At 38.0% G+C, this 20,774-nt stretch overlaps 1 protein-coding gene across 2 annotated transcripts in view; it reads left to right on the plus strand.

The window, feature by feature from the left end:
• Positions 1-20,774, plus strand: part of ANO6 (anoctamin 6) — a 199,499-nt gene that overhangs the window by 138,671 nt on the left and 40,054 nt on the right. For both annotated transcript variants that reach the window (XM_042946303.1, XM_042946305.1), the window contains 4 exons: positions 6,272-6,377; positions 10,552-10,612; positions 17,156-17,298; positions 19,881-19,958. In XM_042946303.1, the coding sequence (XP_042802237.1) occupies positions 6,272-6,377; positions 10,552-10,612; positions 17,156-17,298; positions 19,881-19,958 (388 nt within the window). The remainder of the gene's footprint in view (positions 1-6,271; positions 6,378-10,551; positions 10,613-17,155; positions 17,299-19,880; positions 19,959-20,774) is intronic.

Raw genomic sequence — 20,774 nt, forward strand, 5'->3', positions numbered from 1 at the left:
GGAGCCATACAGTAGGTAGCCTTTTGTGACTGTCTTCTTTCATTTAGCGTACGCTTTTTAAGGTTTATTCATGTTGTAGCTTCGATCAGTGCTTCATTCCACTTTGTGGTCAAATATGCCATTGTGTGGATCATACCATATTGTTTACCCATTCACCCATGTCAGTTTAGGTTGTTTCCACTTTTTGGCTATTATTACTAATTCTGGTGTGGACATTCATGTACAAATTGTTGTAGAAGAATATGTTCTCAGATCCTTCGAGAATATATTTTTAAAGAAATGGAATTGCTGCAACAATGCACAGGAACTCTATGTTTAACATTTTGAGGAGCTGCCAAAATATTTTTCGAGGTGACTGCACCATTGTACATCTGCAATAGCAGTTTATGAGGATTCCAATTTCTCCACGTCCTCACCAACACTTGTTTCTGCTGGGTTTTAAAAATGCATATGTATTAGTCATCCTGGTGGGTATAACATGGTTTGGTCATTATGGGTTTGTTCGTGTCTCCCTAATGCCTTCTGATGTTGAGCATCTTTTCATGTGCATATCTGCCACTTGATATCTTTGGAGAAACGTCTCTTCCTCCTCTGCTTCTCTTAGTTGTGTTGTCTTTTTATTGTCTGTTTTTAACTGTTCCTTATCCTGGATAAAAATCCCTTATCAAATACATTGCAAATGTTTTCTCCCATTCTGTGGATCGCCTTTTTCACTTGCTTGGTGGTGTCCTTCGAAGCACAACCGTTTTTAATTTCAATGAGTTTAGTTTACCTAATATTTTGTTCCCTTACTGTTTGTGCTTTTGGTGTCATATCTTAGAAAGCTTTTGTAATCCAAATTCATGAGGATTTTGTGTTTATCATGTATAAGTTTTATAGATTTAGGTCTAGGATTCATTTTTTCTGGGTGTATATCCAGGTGTCCCAGCACCATTTTTAAAAAGACTGTTCTTTTCCTATTGGATTGTCTTGGCTCCATTGTCAAAAAACCAATTGGCTATAAGTGTAAGAGTTTATGGACACTCAATTCTTTTCCATTGATCTGTATGTCTGTGTGATCTGTATTTTTGCAAATACACACGAGATTGATTACTGTAGCTTTGTTAGTAAGTTTTGAAATTGAAAACTTTTTTTTTCTTTTTCAAGATTGTTTTGGCCATTCTGGATCCCTTACATTCATGTTAATTTTAGGATCAGCTTGTCCATTTTTTAAAAAAAGCAAGAATTGCATTAAATTATTTTTAATTCTATTAACAAACTTTTGTATTTTTCAGTGTATAAGTTTCACACTTCATTTCTCAGATTTATTCTAAATATTTTATTCTTTTTTGATGCTATTACAAATGAAATTGTTTCCTTAATTTTTGGATTACTCATTGCTAGTGTATAGAAATATAATTGGTTTTTGTATATTGATTTTGTGTCCTGTAACCTCGATGGGCTGGCTTATTAATTTTAATAGTTCTTTGGTATGTTTCTTAGAATTTTAATACACACTATATTTCATCTGGAATTGAAATAGTTTAACTTATTTCTTTCTAGTCTGGAGGCTTTTAGTTTATTTTCCTTGTGTAGTTGCCATGATTAGATTCGCCAGTACAATGTTCATCTTAAAAGGAAAGCGTTCAGTCTTTCACCAGTAAGGATGACACTTGCTGTGGGTTTTTCATAAATGTTCTTCATCTAGTTGAGGATGCCTAGTTTTTCTTGTTATTCTGTTAAAACGGTGTATTAAATGAGTTGATTTTCATGTGTTGAACTATCCTTGCATTTTGGGATACATCTCACTTGATCACAATCCTTTATATGTTACTGGCTTTGATTTGCTAGGATTTTTTTGAGGATTTTTGCATTTTTATTCATAGGAGATAATAGTCTATAGTTTTCCTGGGATGTCTTGGTGTGGCTTTGACATCAGTGTAATTTTGGTCTCACAAAATGAATTGGGAAGTGTTCCCACCTCTTTATTTTTAGAAGGGTTTGTGAAGCATTGGTGTCAGTTTTCTATAAATTGTTGATAGAATTAGTGAAGCCGTGTGGGGCTAGGCATTTCTTCACTGGAAGTTTTTGTTGTTGTTCTTTTAAACTACTAATTTAATCTCTTTACTTTCTCTTGATCCATTCAGACTTTCTGTTTCTTCTTTTCTTCTTGAGTCAGCTTCAATTATTTATGTCTTCCTAGGAATTTATTCTGTTTCATCTAGATTAATTTGTTAGTATATAATCACTCATAGTATTCCCTTATAATCTTTTTTACTTTTTTAAGGTCAATATTAATGTCTCTCCTTTCACTTTCACTTCTGAATTTGAAACTTTTTTCTTTTTCTTGATTAGTCTAGCTAAAGATTTGTCAGTTTTGTTGATCTTTTCAAAGAACCAACTTTTGTTGATTTTCTGTTGTTTTTCTATTCTCTTTTTTTGCCTTTTGTTGGAATGTTTAATTCATTTAAATTTAATGTAATCTTTAATAAAATTGGATTCACATCTATTTTGCTATTTTCTATTTGTCTCAGGTCTTTTCTTCCCTATTTCTTTATCACTATCTTTTTTTGTGTAAAATAGATATTTTCTAGTATACCATTTTAATTCCTCTTTGTTGTTTCTTTTACTCTTTTGTTGTGATTGTTATTTTCTTAAGTGGTTGACCTGAAGATTATAATTAATATCTTGTTGTAAAGCAATTTCATTCAGTTTTAATGCCAGTTTATTTTCAGTAGTATGCAGAAACTTTGCTTTGGTATGGGTCCTTTCCCTCCTCACTCTTTTGCGCTATTATTCTCATACAAATTACATCTTTTATGCATTATAAGCCCATCAACATAGTTCTATAATTAATGTTTCATGCAACTGTCTTTTACATCAGGAGAAAATGATTACATGCAAAAATATATTTATACTGTGTTATTTGCCTGTGTAGTTACCTCTGTCAGTGCTCTTTATTTCTCAGGTGAGTTTGAGTTACTGTCTAGTAATTTTTATTTGAGCCTGAAGGACTTTCCTGAGTAGTTCTTGTGGATCACATTAGCTTGCAACATGTTCTTTCAGGTTTTGTTTATTGAGGAATGTCTTAATTTCTCCTTCATTTTTTGAAGAATAGTTTTGCTAGATACAGAATACTTTGTGGGCAGTCTTTCAGCACTTTGAGTATAACACCCCACTGCCTTCTAGTATTTATGGTTTCCAATAAGAAGCCAACTGTTTATCTTAACTCAGGACCCCTTTGTACATGCAGAATCACTTTTCTCTTTCTGCTGTCAAAATTCTCTTTGTTCTCCTCTTTGGACACCTTGAGTCTGATGTGCGTATGTTTGGATATCTTTGAGTTTATCCTACTTGGAGTTTGCTGAGCTTCCTGGATATACAAATTAACGTTTTCATCAAATTTGGGAAACTTTCAGTTGTTATTTCTTCATATATTCTTTCTAACTCCTTTCTTTCCTTTCCTTCCCTTCCCTTCCCTTCTGGGACTCCCATTATGTGTATATTGGTATTGTTGATGGTGTCCTGTCTCTGAGTCTGGGTTCATTTTTCTTCATTCCTTTTTCTTTCTGTTACTCAGACTGAATAATCTTAGTAGACCTAGTTTTGAATTAGCTGTTTTTTTTTTTTTTTTCTACCAGTCATCTGCAGAGGAACCTCTCCAATGAACTTTTCATTTTAATTATACTTTTGTATCTCTAGAATTTCTACTTGGTTCTTTTTAACAACTTTATTGATATTCTCTGCATGGTACAATGCTCACATAGTTAATTCTTTAGCAGAATTCGTATCAGTTCTTTGAACATACGTTTAATTGCTTATTTTAAGTTTTTGGTCCAATAAGTCCAACTTCTGGATTTCCTCAAGGACAGTTTCTATTGACTCCTTTTTGCCCCCCTGTTATGACCAAAATTTTCTGTTTCTTTGTGTATCTCGTCATTTTCTGTGGAAAACTGGGCATTTTAAATTTTATAATGTGGCAGATCTAGAAATCCTATTTTCCCCTCTCTTCGCAGTTGTTGCTTCTATTGTCATCACTGCCACCGTTGCTGTTCACTTAGTTACTTTCCTGGACAAATTCTGTAAAGTCTTCATTCTTTGTTGTGTATGGCCATGAAGTCTGTATTCAATAAGCTTAGTTGTCAGCTAAGGGATAGTGATTCCTTTAAATGCTGGGAACCAGTCATTTGAGCCTTTGCCAGGTGACTCTGTGTGTGTCTGTGGGGAATGCCCCCAGCACTTTAGTGGGCAGTTTGCACTTCTTCCTTAGCCTTTATTTCCTGCTTATGCAGAACCTCAAAGCCAACCAGAGAGTAGGGATTAAGGTTTTCTCAGGTCTTTCCTGGCCACCTGCACGGTCCTACATGTGCACATGGCCTTCTACAATCCTAGGAATTTGTTAGAACTTTTTGAAATCTCCCATGGATACCTCCCATGGATACCCAATTTTTCCTTTTAGGAAATTTCCTTTTTGGTGGGCACCTTGTTAGCCCTTACTGGTGTTGCTGTCTTGGGCAGCTGTAATGTTAAATAATTTCTGCTAATGCTTTCAACAGACCCTCTGGGGATAGGATTGCTGGCACAGTAGGAGCTCTGAGACAGGTCAAAAATGACAAATCCTGAGAATGGAGTTTTTCCAGGGAGCTTCCAGACTCATCAAATAGTGACAGTTCTCTGGGGATGGGTTTTTGGTAGCTTCAGATCACTTCTGCCTCCTTCAGTGGCTGCTATGCTACCATGGTCATGGGGCTATTGTCTAATAACACCACCGTTAGGCCAAGGATATGGGGATGGGGATAGGTCAAGTAAAAAGGTGACAAAGCTCACTATTTTTATGGAGATTTAGCTGTTTTTACTCCTCAGATTTCTGTAAGCCCTTGTTTAATTTCCAGAGTTCTGCAGAGGTTACTTTTGACAAATTTTGCCAGTGTTCTCATTGTGTTTATGAAGGAGCAGGTTTTCCAAGATCTTTATTCAGATATCCTAGAAGTGTTTTCCCTGCCCATTTGTTTTTAACTGAGTTATTTGCAAGGCTACCAAATTCTGCAACTCCAGTCCCATTCACATAGGAGTCCATCTTAATGACTTCTCCTAAGGGGAGCAGTTTACAACCTGTTGTAAGCTTGTTAGTTTTTTTTTTCTTATTTGTAGGAATTATTTAAATACTCTAGTGAAGAGTCCTTTGTCATTTTTATGTGTTGCAAAACTTCTACCAGTTTGTGGCTGTTTTTTTCTTCTCATCCATTATCCATTAACGGTCTTTTAATGAAATTCTCACTTTTACACGACTTTGAATATATCAGTATTTTCCTTTATGATTTATACTTTTTGGTTTCTCATTAGTGAAATTTCTTACCCCAACTCCTTTTTTTTTTTTTTTTTTTTTTTAACAAGTTCCTACTGCTACATTCCTGTTTTCTACTTGGAGTTGATTTACATGTGATAGGATTTAGGAGTTCAGTTTCACATTTTTCCATATAGATATTGGATTGCAGCAGCCCCATTTGTTGAAATGTCACTTCTCACCTTACTGGTTTGCTGGACCAGCCTTGCCCTAAGTCAGTTTCTGAATATGTAGAAGATTGTTTATGAATTCTATTTTTTTTTCTTGCTCAGCTTTTCTTAACTTATGTCAGTAGCACTTTGTTCATTAGGAATGTCTTGACTGTTCTGAGCCTTTTGCCCTTCTATTGAATTTATGGCTCAAATGGGGGACGAATAACATCTTCAGATATTGAGTCTTCCAAATTATGAACATGATGATGTGTCCATTCATATAGATCTTTTTCACTCGTTCAGAACAGTTTTATCATTTTCCCCCTATAAATCTTATACATCTTGAATTTGATTTATTCCTAGGCTCTTTATTTTTTTAAGCTGTTTAAAGATGGTATTTAAAACGATTAAGTCCTTATTGTTGCAGATCTCTAGGGACATAATTCCTTTTACTGGCCCTATGTATATTTTGAATACCGATTCTGTGTCCAGCATCTTATCTTTGGTTTTCTTGACTTACTGTGCTGGCAAGGCCCTAACTGAAAAGAAGTAGTGATAACAGGACACTTCATCCTGATCTAAAGGAAATACTTTTAGCATTTTACCATTAAGTATAATGGTTTTTTTTTATAGGTTTTATGTAGCAGCCTTTATTAGATTAATGAAGTTCAATTCTTTTCCTAGTTTTATGAGAATTTAGTTTTCTTATCACAAATGGATGTTTGATTTTATGCTGCTAGAAAGGAAGTCATATTTATTAACATTTTTAAAAATTTTATTTTTCTCTTTTCTTTAGCAAAGAAGTTTGTCATCCTGATATTGGTGGCAAGATCATCATGTGTCCTCAGTGTGATAGGCTTTGTCCATTCTGGAAACTCAATATTACTTGCGAGTCCTCAAAGGTAATTTTTGTTATTCCAAACATTTGTAACTAATGAAAGATTTTTTTTTTTCTTCTAATAATTTTAGCATGGTCTGGAATTATTTTATTTCTCTGTGAAATTCAGAAAGGTAATATTCAACTAAGCCTCCAAACATTCTGAAAGGTAGATATGTAATGCATGTATTTATTCCTCTTTTACAAATAATAAATTGAGATTAAGAGCCTTATCTAAAATCTTCCGGCAGGTCAGTGAGGAGCTGTGGCATTGAAACTGTTAGAGTATTTGAAGTAATCAAAGCAGAAACCTCAAACCCACCTTATCTCATGAGTACTGTTTAATAGGTTTACTTATTATAAGTATCTTCCGTAATTCAAATAAGTAGAAACCTGAAATTTGTACTAGCGTTTTCCCACTTTCAAAATGTACTGAAACTAGCTTGTTTTTTTGTTTTGTTTTTTTTTTTAAACCTGCTTATCAGATTTAGGCCTTATCTATTAATATGCATAAGAAAAGCTTTGTATATAAATGAGAACAGATATTCACTTTGTCCCAAAACCTTCCCACAAAACACAAATGGTTCCCTTAAGCATGCAGATGATCTTGAGCTATAGGACTTCTTAAAATCCAAGAAGCTTAGGACAAGTATTGAGACTGGAGGTAGCTTAAGGAAAGGCATGCCTGAAACTCTAGCTGGGAAGAAAGATGGTCATCTTGCTTTGGAGAATTTTCCTGACAACTTTGACCTACTGTTCTCCCATGTTGTGATCTTTTCTCTATCCCCTCGTTCCACCATGAAAGCTTAGGAATCTTTAAATGATGTTAAAATATTCTGACCTACTCCATCTAAGTCTTATTGTAACTAAATATGTTCCTATTATAATGTCACTCTAAATTTTATATTTTACAAAATTCTTGAACTTATATGATCACTTTTTTTATGTTATCACTTTTGACACAGTAACCCTGTGAGATAGGCAGAACAGTTATTACATCCATTTTACAGATTAAAACACTGAGGATCTGAGAGATTAAATGATTTGCTCAAGTTACCTACCTAGCAGATGACAAAGCCAGATTGACAGCAAATCTGCGTTTCTTGCCATTACTGTGTTCTTCACCAGCTGACGGTAGTACCAACCACTTCACTCACAAATTGAGCGCTATGTTTGAAAAAAATGTTCTGCTACTTAATTAAGATGATTGCAGGGTATTGTTGACACATGGATTTTTACACTTAACTTATGAATTAAAATAGATTTCAGTGCCTTTCCCCTAGAAACCAATGCAAGTCTAGACTATAAAAATCTTCCCTAGATCACACAAAGTAAGACTTAAAGGTAGCAGGAGGGAAGCTGCCTTCTGGCGATGTTGACTCATAAAGGTCACTAGTTAGTGCATATCCTTGGACACTGGATTTAAGGCAAATGCCAGTGATAATACCAGAAGCTAACTATACTCCACAGAGTACAATTGGAAATTCCATTTTCCTTAAGAAATTCTCTTTCACTCACCACACCCCCATCTCTTCTCTCAGTTCTTCTTTTCCACCAACCCATCCTTAATTAAGGACATGACTTTCAAATCTGTCCCTGTGCACAGTTTTTTCCATTGTTTTGGAAAAAATGAATCTTTCATTCTATCCCAATTTCCTGAAGAATCCTTTGAGTCTTGTTAGAGTGACTTACAAAGGGAAGGAAACACATAAAAGAATATGAGTTAAAAGGATTACATTTTTAAATTGTTAAAAAGGAGAAGAAAAGAGGAGCTTTTCATGCTTCTCTGTTGGCTGATTCAATCATCTATCTCATCATTCATATACTTATGTATTCATTTCTACCTCTTTCTTTTGGAAAGAGCTGGAGTATTCACTAACATGAATGCTAAAAGGGTTAATAGATTAGAAAAAGGAAATTAGGAGCAAGAAAGTGAGGGAAAAGTTATGGAAGTAATCAAGATTAATGTTGTTTTTGTGATTGAGCATTAAATAAGGCTCTTAGCTTTTTGGCTGGCAAGATAAAAGGGAAATGTAACTTAAAATATTTTTTTATAAAATACAGTTATAAAATTTTGATTTTGTTCCTTAGCAGGAAGAAAGCATAACAAATGGTCACTTTTCTAGGTTTTTGTTGTTTCTTCTGCTTAAAATGGTCATGCCCTGCATTATGTAACCATCTCTTCCCTTCCCTCTTCCATGTGACTTAAGCAGCGTGCTGACTGGGGATACTCAACACAGCTTTCCTTCTCTGTGCCATCCTGGCAAGTAAGCTAAGCTAAACTTTTTGCCGAGAAGGCCCCTTGCTTACCTGCTCCTCTGATTCCTGCCTATGGGGCAAATAGAGAGGCCAGTCATCTTATTTTTTCTGCTGGGTCCTTGATCCTCACAAATATGGCAAAAAATGGTAACTTAATGCAGGCCACCTAATTCCCTTTCGTAACAGTACAAAGCACATCTCTTGTCTTGAGCTGGGCGACTGGAGTGAACTCGGCATAAGCCATAAACCAGCTTTTTCTTGCTGCTGCTTTCTTTCTTTCTTTCTTTCTTTCTTTCTTTTCTTTTCTTTTCTTTTCTTTTCTTTCTTTTCTTTCTTTTCTTTCTTTTTTTTTTTTCTTTCTTCTCTCACTGACAAATAAGCTTCCACTGGCTTTTTCTCAGCATACTAGGACAAAGAATTCACAGGTAGGATTTTTTCTTTCTGGAGTAGCTAGTTAGAGGTGTCAAGGCAAGTAGGGAGGTATCAGAGAGAAGCTTGCAATGATTCCTAAAAGAGTAGGGTTTAACAGAATCTGCAGTAATAGCCCTATAACACACAGAATAGTTTTGCATAAGATTTTTCTTATAATAATTTTCGCTGAGGGGTAAGGCATAACATTAAATGACAGTTTTGGTTCCATAAGAGTCAAAACTGAAAGATTTGAAATACTGGTCCATCATGGAATGCCAGGACGAGGAGAATAGGCAGAGAGGGGTGTTCCCTAAATGGCCACTCTTTTATTAATTCTGTCTTCCTTGAGCTGATTTTTTGGGAGGAACCATTGGGTAACAGACAGTCCAGGATTATGCTTTCTGATCAGGGTCCAGATAGAGTATTGAGGGACATTTGTATGCTTTGGAAAACACATGTACAAGATGATGGTTAGGTGGATATTCTTTTGAAAATAACATAATATTTTGACATAGATGAACATTTACCCACTTGACATCATATTATAAAGGGCAACCAAAAAAGTTACTTAGAGTTTTCCTTAGAAGCAATTTTGAATTTTCTTTGGCAATTGAAGAGTTTGGATTTTTGTTTTTTGTTTTTTTTTTTTTCATCCCATAGCTTCATTTTCTATGCAGTCTTCTTTACTCTATGATCTATTGTAAAGTTGACATTCTGCACATTTGCCACTTTTTTCAGTACGTTTATACTTTATATATAGAGTTTTTAAGAGATGTAAAAATGTTCGCTAGTGAAAAATTAGTAACTAATTGAAGGATTTTCCAATAATCCATATAGGGAGTATTTAAATACTAGCAAAAAAAGAAAAAAAAAGAAATTTAGCAGAATGAGTGAATAAAGCCTTCTTTGTATAGGTGTATCATCTATTCATTCATGGTTGTTGTACCCACTGTAATGTCAGCAAAAGCCCCTGTGCATCCTTAATCTAATGGAAACCTCTGTCATTGATGGTAGAAAGCCATAATTGGGTTTGGGGAAGCAGAGCTGTCCTTGGGCAGAGCTGTCTCAGAATAAACCCCAGCAGTGTGCTTTTCTCAACAAGAAAACCAAGAATTCAGTAACTTACCCTCTGACCAGGATGAGATGATGATAAGATGCAAATTGTAAATCTAAAAGTTGCGTTGAGTTCAGTGTATTTTTAGAGCTATCCTACTTCAAGTTCACTATGACAGCTTATCAGGAGAGGCCATTATTCAGAAGTCTGATAGAGACTTTAAATGAAGTGGAATCTTAGCAGCTATGCCAATTTCTTTATCATGATGGGGAAAGATTCCATTGGAAAATGCACTGTGATAAATGCGGCAAAGGCTGTTTGCTCTCAAAACAATAAGAAATCCCATCTGTAAGTGTATAGTACTATCTGCTTTAAAAGAAATTCAGACTATAGAATACACAAAACATTGCATATTTGCTGAATTCTAGTGAGTAGAAAACATGATTAATTTATATGTCATTATTGTATTTTCCAGAAATTGTGCATCTTTGACAGTTTTGGAACCCTAGTGTTTGCAGTATTTATGGGAGTATGGGGTAAGTTATTTTCCTTTTTTTTTTTCCAGTTTACTTTTACATCTTAACATTAAAAAAAACAAATCTGAGATCGTATAGGCATCTAATTTAATAGCATTTCACAGTTTTATATAAGCTATCAAAGTAACCTACTTTTAGGACCTTGGATTCCCCAAGTTTCAGCTCCCTTAGAGCTCCATTTACAACTCTGAAGACCAATGTATGAATTACTGCATAAAAAACTACTTGAAAATATGGTTACTTAAAACACACATTTATTATTTCTCATGATTCTCTACATCAGCTGGGATGTTCTCCAGTCACATGCTGGCTCAGCTGATATCTGCAGTAAGCTAGCAGCTCCGCCGGGATAGATGGTCTGGCAGTCGCCAGTCTGGTTTGGTCTATGGGGCTCAGCTGGGCTGGCTAGTCTTGATCTACATGGTGTCTCATCCTCCAGTGAGGGTTCTTCACATGGTGGTTTTAGGGTTCCAAAGAGAAGCAAGAGAGGGCAAACCCCAATACACAGACATTTTTTGAGTCTGTTGTTGCATCAAGTTTGTGAATGTCCCATCAGCCAAAGTAGGTCATGGCCAAGCCAACAACAATGTGAGGAGGTCAGAGGACTGACTGTCCAAGGACTTGGATACAGGGAGACATGGTTCATTGGGAGCTATTATTGTAATAGTCCCCATAGCTGTGATCCACCCTGACTTTCATGGGGTTGGGGTTTTGGGGGAAGCCACAACACAGAGATTACAGGTAAGCTTTCTTCTTTATACTCTTTTATATGAGTGAGTATTTAATAAGTATATGTTACTATTATAATAGTAAATAATAATAATAAACTATTTAATAAATATAGTCCTAAAGAATATAATTCTTCTGTAGGTGCTTTAACACTATAGTTGTATTATTTACTTTGAATAGCATCATTAATATGAGGCAATTACCATTTTCTTTAAATGCAGACATTTAAATGTTTAATTGACATAAATGTTCTACCATAGAAGAAAAAAATTCCATTTTCACAGACAAATGTGCTTCCAGTTTTATTGTGTAAGAAAAGGGGGAGGTAGAGCTCAGGTTATATAGATAGCTGGGAGAGGAACATGACTCGGGTCTCTTAATCTTGAGAAGACGACACATGAACACATGCAGCTCACGAAACAGTTCTTCCTCAGTGTCCTCGAGAGCGTTTTGCTTTCACAGTGGTTATGCCTATTAGAAGTCACCAAATGGATCCCAGAACAGATGATCCAATAGTTCCGGGCACTGTTTACAGATTAGTTGCCGCTCCTGGGGAAAGTAAACTATAAGATGGCCAAACTTACCTACAAAGTTATTGTCCTGCAGACATTTACCTATGTTTTGGCTACAGACCAAACACTAGCTAATATTTGACACATAGAATAAAGATCAAATTCGTGCATCGAGATCCTCTTTACCCCTCCACTGTAAAATATGTTTCTTTTGGGGCACCTGGATGGCTCAGTTGGTTAAGCGTCTGACTTTGCCTCAGGTCATGATCTCGTGGTCTGTGAGTTGGAGCCATGCATCGGGCTCTGTGCTGGCAGCTCGGAGCCTGGAGCCTACTTCAGACTCTGTGTCTCAGTCTCTCTGCCTCTCCCTGCTCACACTCTGTCTCTCTCTCCCTCTCTCTCAAAAATAAATAAATGCTAAAAAAAAAAAAAAAAAAAAAAAAAAGTTTTTTCAATGTTTTTTTATTTATTTTTGGGACAGAGAGAGACAGAGCATGAACGGGGGAGGGGCAGAGAGAGAGGGAGACACAGAATCGGAAACAGGCTCCAGGCTCCGAGCCATCAGCCCAGAGCCATCAGCCCAGAGCCCGACGCGGGGCTCGAACTCACGGACCGCGAGATCGTGACCTGGCTGAAGTCGGAGGCTTAACTGACTGCGCCACCCAGGCGCCCCAAAAAAAAGTTTTTTTAAATATCTCACTTTTATCCTCCCCCCAGTAAGAGCAGAGGTACCGAACACCTGGGTGATGGTCCTTTTAACAAACCAGCACTGATTTGTAAAGTATAAAATTCTGACACATCTGTTGAACTCCATATATAACCTAATGCATGTTGACAGCCCTAATTTAGAAATACATTTTAAATAAAGCAAAAATTTATAAATTAATCTTGGCACTGCAAAGATAAACCTCAAATTTCCTAGCTGACTTTGCTTTCTGTGACCATCAACTCCACCATGTTTATAGAACTGACTTAAGCATATTCAGCTGACTTTATTTCATCAGATTTTAGAATGCAGAAAACATTTCAACACTGCTTGTAGCAGCATATGTGCATCTTTAAGGATATGTATGTATGATGAAGTCTTTATTTTTAAAGTGTATCATATTGCTTTTCCTGTTACCTCTGCCCTTATGATAACCGCTGCTGTGAACCTTGTTACAGGAAATCAGAAATTGCAGAACCAAAGAGGCAGGAGGACCATGTGAAGTCTTTTATTTCACTACCATTCATATTCCTCTAGCATCTCTTGTGTGCCCAGGTCTATTAGAGTATTGTTAGTAGTTTTGGCTCCCTCAGAATTCTAAAAGTTGAGGGCTGTAAGCCTTTTGTAGTAAATGTAGCACCAACCATATACTTACCTGAAAAATGTCCACCCTTTTAGGCCAAGCCAGCCCACCCGTTCATACTGACTTGGAGTCCTAAACCCATGGCGGAAGTACCAGTTGCTAACATATCCGCTCCTCCTCATTCCTTATTGCTCCTTACCTCCTTCCATTGGATTCTCCCTGGCTCCAGGCTCTTGGCTGCATGGCTGCATGGCTGCAGTTTTTAATTTTCACCTTGGAGTCTTGGGCTGGGCCTAGTGATGTCCAGAAAAACACCAGACACTTGGCTTATGGGGGGGCTGGGGAGTCAGGAAAGCATTATCCTAACCAGCTACACTTGGGGATCAGGAAACAGCTATAGCCAGTTAGTTCGAGAACTCAGTCTACTGTTCCCACTGCATCCACACCAGCACAATAATGCCGCTCCTGCAGCCATCTCTGCCTCCATTCAACTCCGTTTCGGATTTAAGTGACACATAAATGCATCTGATGGGCATTTTATAAAATCATATCAGGAACCCCAGCTGCAAGAAAGTCTGAAGCCATGTGGTTTTTAATCTAGTCTTAGTTAGGAACGTGGAATAGAAGCTGAGCAAAGCTCATCTATCTTACTACCTTTGTGAGTAAAGAGGTGTAACTCATTTCAAGGCCTCATAAAATATCCCTGCTCTCCAGCAGTAAACGTCTAGTGACTAGAACACTACCATGTGCTACACTGTACCCCTTGTCCTTGGGCACCGCTGGATGGCACCGCCAGTGCTGTATATGGCTCTCTTCTTCATGTGATGCATACTTTCTTTAGATGTAATAATACCTTGATTAAGAGGACAAGCTGTTCTTGCTTCCCAAGGTCCTAGGCAGCCTTCCCTCTTCTCCATTACATGTCGATGTAAGAGCCCTGTGTCTATCTAATCAATAAGTGCCTCATGGTGTGTGGTTTGCCAGAGAACATAGGTGCAGTGCTCCCCATCAGAGGAAGAGCGATCCAAAGACACAGGACAGGAAGTTCCTTTCTGACATCATGCACAGTCACCTGAGGCCCTGGTGCTCTGGGCTCCCCAGCAATGTGCATCGGCAGTGCTGTGGCCCATGAGCAGTCTAAAACCTTGAGTGGTTATTATACGTTACCAATGTCTCCATGGACCCTGAGAACTAATGCCCAAGGGTTTTGTAGACTTCATCCTCCAATGTCCCGCCTAGCTAAGGAGCTAGGTATTGCTTGAGGCAATACCACATGGTGAGGAAGCAGAGCTTGGGTTCTGGAGCCAAGAATGCCTGGGTTTGATTCCTGCCTCCAAAACTGTAACCTCGGGCAAGTATTTTAACCTTTCTGTGCCTCTCTCTCTTTGTGTCTAAAATGAGGAGAGTGATAGTTACCGTAGAGGGGTGTGAGGGCTTTTACCTATGTCATTAAGTTCATAACAGCCCTGTGAGGTAGGTCTTCTTGCCCCCCATATTACAGAAAGGGAAGGGGGGGGCTCAGAAAGTTGGAACATTTTGACCAGGAGTCACATATCTGATAATTGTCGGAACCAGAATTTGAACTTGATTCCAACATCCGGGTTATTTCTACTCTCACTCATTGTTACTGGAAAATTAGTAAAGTTAAAACAAACACCGCTGGGAAGTGAGTGCTTTCCCGATTTCGGTTGTCTTCACCACTGGGGAGTGCTCAGTTCATGCCACTAGCAGCCACTTCCCGGGGTCTCCTTCTTTATCTCTGGCTGCCCACCTGAGATCTACAGGCTGTCAGACCAGCCTCTCTCTGCTCTCCACTCTGGCGATTCTCAACTCTGACTGATGTTAGACCTTTGAGACAAAACAAAACACAATGTTCATGCCCCTATTCTAGTCCAATATAATCAGAAACTCAGGGATGGTGCCTGGGCTCACTGTTGTTTTTTTAAAGCTCCCAAGTGCTTCTCATGTGCAGCCAGGATGAGACCCACCCCTCTACACCTCATTTAGTGATCTCATCCATGCCTGGCCTCAGTTACTACTATAAAAAGTATCCGGTTCAGGGGCACCTGGGTGGCTCAGTCAGTTAAGCATCCGACTCTTGATTTCAACTCAGGTCATGATCCCATGGTTCATGAGTTTGAGTCCTTCATCAGGCTCTGCACTGACAGTGTGGAGTCTGCTTACGAGTCTCTCTTTCTCTCTGCCTCTCCCTCTCCCTCTCCCTCTCCCTCTCCCTCCTCACGTTCTCTCTCTTTCAAAATAAATAAACTTAAAAAAAAAAGTTCTTGGCATATCTTAGATCTTTCTCCCAAGTTGTAGACTTTTACATACCTACTAGACATCTTTTCTGTGGCCCAGAGGCACCTGGTTAGAACCAAACCTGTTGCCTTCTTGGACTCACTCCTCTTATAGCCCTTCGCATTGTGAGGTATGGCACTAGAATTTAAGACATTGCCCAAGCCAGAAACATGGCTGGCATCCTAGACCTGTTCCTTCCTTTTACACACCTGCATCTTTCCAACCATTCTTCCTGCCAAATGTGCTGTCTTCTCTCACCTCCCCACCTAAGCAATCCGGTCTCCCTGCCTCTAGTCTCCAGACCACCTGCAATATCCCCTCTTCCTTTAAGTTACAACCTGAACTTCTTTCAAGGCATAGAGTCCTTTGTGATGTGCCCCGGCGATCTCTCCACTGGCTGCCCCAACCTTCCTCATTATACCTTGCACTCATTTCCAGATATTTGCAGTTTCTGGGAAGTATCTGAGTCTCTGGCTTCCTTGCCTTTGCATGCACAGCTCCCAGGGGAGATGACTTTAATATCCAACCTTCACCTGATCGAATCCAAGTCGGTCATCTCAGAGTGGCTGTAGTGGCCCCTTCTCTGGGAGAGCCTCGGCTACTCGTTGGTCACTCACCCAGAGCCACCTGTGCTTTTATCCTGACCCCCCCCCCCCCCACTAGTCTCTGATAACTATCATTTCACCATCATTCCTACACACCTAGGAGCTCCTTGAAGCACGGCCTGTGTCTTGTTTCTCTTTATTCTCCGCACATAAAAATACTTGTGTGTGGAACAGTGGTAAATCCAGTATTTCTATATAGGAAGAGCTTAGGGGTACCAGTCTGATTGAAAGAAGGACACCTGGGTGGCTCAGTCGGTTGAGCGTCTTGACTTCGGCTCAGGTCATGATCTCATGGTTCATGACTTCGAGCCCTGCATCGGGCTCTGTGCTGACAGCTGACAGCCTGGAACCTGCTTCTGATTCTGTGTCTCCCTCTCTCTCTGCCCCTCCCCTGTTTCTCTCTCTCTCTCTCTCTCTCAAAGAATAAATAAACATTAAAAAAATGTTATAAAAAAGAAAGAAGGGTCTATGGGATTTACCCTGAAACTATATTTTCAATCAACATTTAATGTTGTTTTTATTTAGTATTTTAAGTTTCAGGTCTTAAAAGATAGTAAAGTGTTCTAAAAATTATTTCATTCATATTTCACACCAGATTGAGAAAAGCATCATTTTTGCATATTTAAGAATATTGTTTTAATCCGGGGTGGCTTGGGTGGTGGTAAATAGAGATTTAGGGAAACTACTAAAGTTTCCCCCCCCACCAGGCTCTTAGGAAAGAAGAGAGGGAAAGGGATGTAGGGAAGAACAGGCTGAAGGATGGATGGACCATAAACTGTTTTTGAATTATGGCAGTTATTTGTGTTTTTTACTTGGCAACAACATGCTGGTAGCAGATGTTCTAGCATTAGACACACTCACATGCCTTCTGACCATCATGTTGTTGTTACCTTTCCGGTGGCTATAGTCTGTTTTCACAAGCTGAGTAAATTATCAACGTCATCTTTAAAAAAAAAAAAAAGTAACTTGTTTTTCTCTTCTAAATCATAGTATCACCTACTAGATTAGATTTTATTGACCGTGTACAAAAGTGTTATGAGTAATTACAATGATTAATAATTCAGGACAGCTTTGTTGACGGTCCCCGTGCTCCGGTTCTCTCTCTGCTAGTAACCTTGTTTCTGGAGTTTTGGAAGCGGCGCCAGGCAGAACTGGAGTACGAATGGGACACTGTTGAGTTACAGCAGGAGGAGCAACCCCGGCCAGAATATGAGGCCCGGTGCACTCACGTGGTGATCAACGAGATCACTCAGGTAAAGTGGACATTAGGTCGATGCACTCTAGCCTGTTTATTACAGCAGTTCTCAGCTTTGGTGGCATATTGTAATCACCTGGGTACCTTAAAAAATACTGATGCCCGGAACCCATCACTGCGTGCCCTGATGGTACTTGGTGGCCTGGGCTGTGTTCCAGGCACAGGGATTTTTTTAAAGCTTCTCTGGTGATTCTAATGTGCAGCCAAGCCAAAGAAGTATCGCTTAGAACAGTGGACATGGGAGATAAATGTGACCCTTCTTTGTTGTTACCTTTCCCGGGGCTATAGTCTGTTTTCACAAGTTGAGTAAATTATCAACATCATCTTTAAAAAAAAAAAAAAAAAGTAACTTGTTTTTCCCTTTTATTTATTTTTTTTTTTTTTTAATTTTTTTTTTTTTAATGTTTATTTATTTTTGAGACAGAGAGAGAGCATGAACAGGGGAGGGGCAGAGAGAGAGGGAGACACAGAATCTGAAACAGGCTCCAGGCTCTGAGCTGTCAGCACAGAGCCCGACACGGGGCTCAAACTCACGGACCGCGAGATCGTGACCTGAGCCGAAGTCAGCTGCTTAACCGACTGAGCCACCCAGGCGCCCCTTGTTTTTCTTTTAAATCATAGTATCACCTACTAGATTAGGTTTTATTGACCTAATCTAAAGTAAAAGTGGGGGGAAAAAATTAGACCCTGACTTAAAATGTAGAAGAAAAGATGCATTGGTTTGTGTCCTTTCTTTCATTCCGGTAAAAAATGCAGGAAAGAAAAATCAGACTCCATGAGCTCATTGTATAGGGAAGGATGCATTGGATTTTGTGGTTGATTCTCAATTTTTCACATGCACCTTCATTATTACAGCCCCTTTTTCATCCTAGACCAGCCACCCTTTGTGCTGCACTAAAGCCTCAGCCACTGCTCCACCTTCTGGTTGGGACGCACACGAGACTGTGCGGCTGTCATCCTCAAGTTGTAGAAAGACTAGAGGAAGAAGGGAAACAGTTGTTGAAGTCCAACTGTGTTTAGGCCTGTGCTAGGCATTTTATATAATTGGAAAGGTAAATTCCTTCTGCTACTGCAAAAATAAAAATAAAAATAAAACAAAGCTCTACCTCTCGGTAGAAACATTCCAAAGCCAGTGAAAGATAATTTTTGAGTCATCTGCATTAGTGCTCTTTTCCATCAACACAGAAAATTTAGAGCTGATTGTTCTTGCAGTCATCAGCATAAGGACAGTCAGTTCTGAGTACAAATAATTCTTGGAAAGAAAATACTTTTAACAAGAGCATCTGAAAATGTCCCCAAGTATAGATTTTATAAATTGAATCAGAGATTTACAGAATGCCGACACTAAAAGGGACTGGAGGGAGCAGTTCAACCTCCTCATTTCATAAATGGAAAAAAAATGAGGTTCAGTTATCAACAGAAGGTGACGTTTGTCTTTTACAACGTAACAAGCTTCCAGCGATTCCCATTTTGTATATTTCTCACTGTTTACTATGGAAGAGGATAGGGTCAAACCATGTGCTGTTGAAGGACAGCACATTCAGAAATGAAGGCAGAAACTTACATAAAATTAGATGTTGAAACACCTTTTAAATACTAGGGTAGAAAAAGCTTATAATATTGGCAACAGAAAAGGTGCTGAAGAAAGACAATTTGGTAATTTAAAATTGCCAACGAATAAGTTAAATTTCCGTTGAAACGTAGCTTGTTAAAAAATTAAAGATGAAGGTTCATTTTTCTTTATCTTTTTCCTCATTTTACTTTCATTGCTAATGCATACTCAATTAGGCTGTAGTGTGGTAATGAAGTCTTAGGAATGAGACTGCAAATCTAAACAGCAACTTACTAGCCGAATGATCTTCAACAAATTATTTAACTTCTCTGTGCCATAGCTTCCTCTATAAAATGGGATTGATAGAGTTGCTTCCTCACACGGTTGTGGTTAGGATTAATTGAGTTAATGTGCAGAACCTACTTAGAATAGTACTGGCCTAGAGTAAATGTAAGTATTTGTGGGTACTATTATACTATAGCTACTCTTACAATCCAGGTAAATCTTGAGAAGTACTAATCTCCAGTCTTAAAAATTAAATATATTCTTATGAGTTATGGAAACTCTTAAAATTCATAGCTATGTCAAATCGACATATAAAGCTCAACCAAGAAACACATAGTAGGTACCTAGTATTTGCAGACACCCGTGGAACTCACTGTCCTGCGTGGGCTCTGTGCTGTCATTGCCACCATTTCTAGAATCTGAGACAAGCTCAGGAATGTAGTTTACAGCTTAGCGTTGTCAGATAGACTCCTGAGCTGAGATCACAGCAGACAAACGGTTCATTGTTCATGCTCACATTTTCAAAAACCATTAAAAATGAGCACGTACTTGTTATGTGTATGTTTGAAATCAACAACAACAACCAAATGCAGTTATGAGTAAGGAGGCTGTTTGAAAACTAATTTTTACAAAAATTAAGCTTAGGATTTAGAGACCAATCAGGACAAAAATCATTTCACCAGAGTATACCTTTGATTGACTAAACTTTTTTTTTTTTTTTTTTTTTTTTTTTTTTTTTTTAGGAAGAAGAGCGTGTGCCCTTCACTACCTGGGGAAAATGTATCCGTATAACTCTCTGTGCAAGTGCTGTCTTATTCTGGGTAAATCAGTCACAGACTTTTTAATATCTAATTTTAAATATCCTGGAAACTGAAGGCGTACTGGAAACTGGTAGTCTGATAGAGAGAAGTGTTTCCAGAGAACCACTCAGCCACCATGTGGAACAACTCTCAATATCTATCTGCTCACAGTGGTTCTTTCAGTTCCTTCCACCTCATCTGTTTAGATCAGATCAATGGTTCTGGATTTTCCATTTTCTGGTGAAGAGACCAAATGGGAGGCATTAAGAATTCTAAAATTTTCCGACAGTAATAGCTAAAATAAAATGTCTAGGAATAGCCTTAAAAGGATAATAGGAATTATCAGAAAAAACGTAAAAACTACTGAAAGATACAAAAGAAGACTTAAATTATTGTAGATAAAAAGATAATATACCTAGATTATCAGGACTTTTGAAATTAATTTGGGGTTTATTATTAATAAAGTCATATTAGTAATATAATAATTAGTAATATATCGAGAATTTTATTGGCTCAAAAATAGCCAAATTAGAAAATAGGACATGAAGCCCAGATATGGGACCTCCTATCATTAACAATACACAAGAAGGGAGGCATTATAAATCAGTGGGATAAATAAAGATTATTTAATAAATGGTGACGGAACACTTGTTAGCTACTTGGGAGAGAAAGATGGAAACCATACTATTAACATATATTGTAATTCCAGAAACAATCAAAAGGTAACACCATAAACTAGAAATAAATATTGGTGAATATGTAATCTCTAGATATAAAAAGACTTTCTAAACATGACAGCAATGGAAGAAGTTTCAGAGGAAAATATTTAAAGATTTC

Source organism: Panthera leo, chromosome B4 (genome assembly GCF_018350215.1).
Source record: "Panthera leo isolate Ple1 chromosome B4, P.leo_Ple1_pat1.1, whole genome shotgun sequence".
Lineage (NCBI taxonomy): Eukaryota > Metazoa > Chordata > Mammalia > Carnivora > Felidae > Panthera > Panthera leo.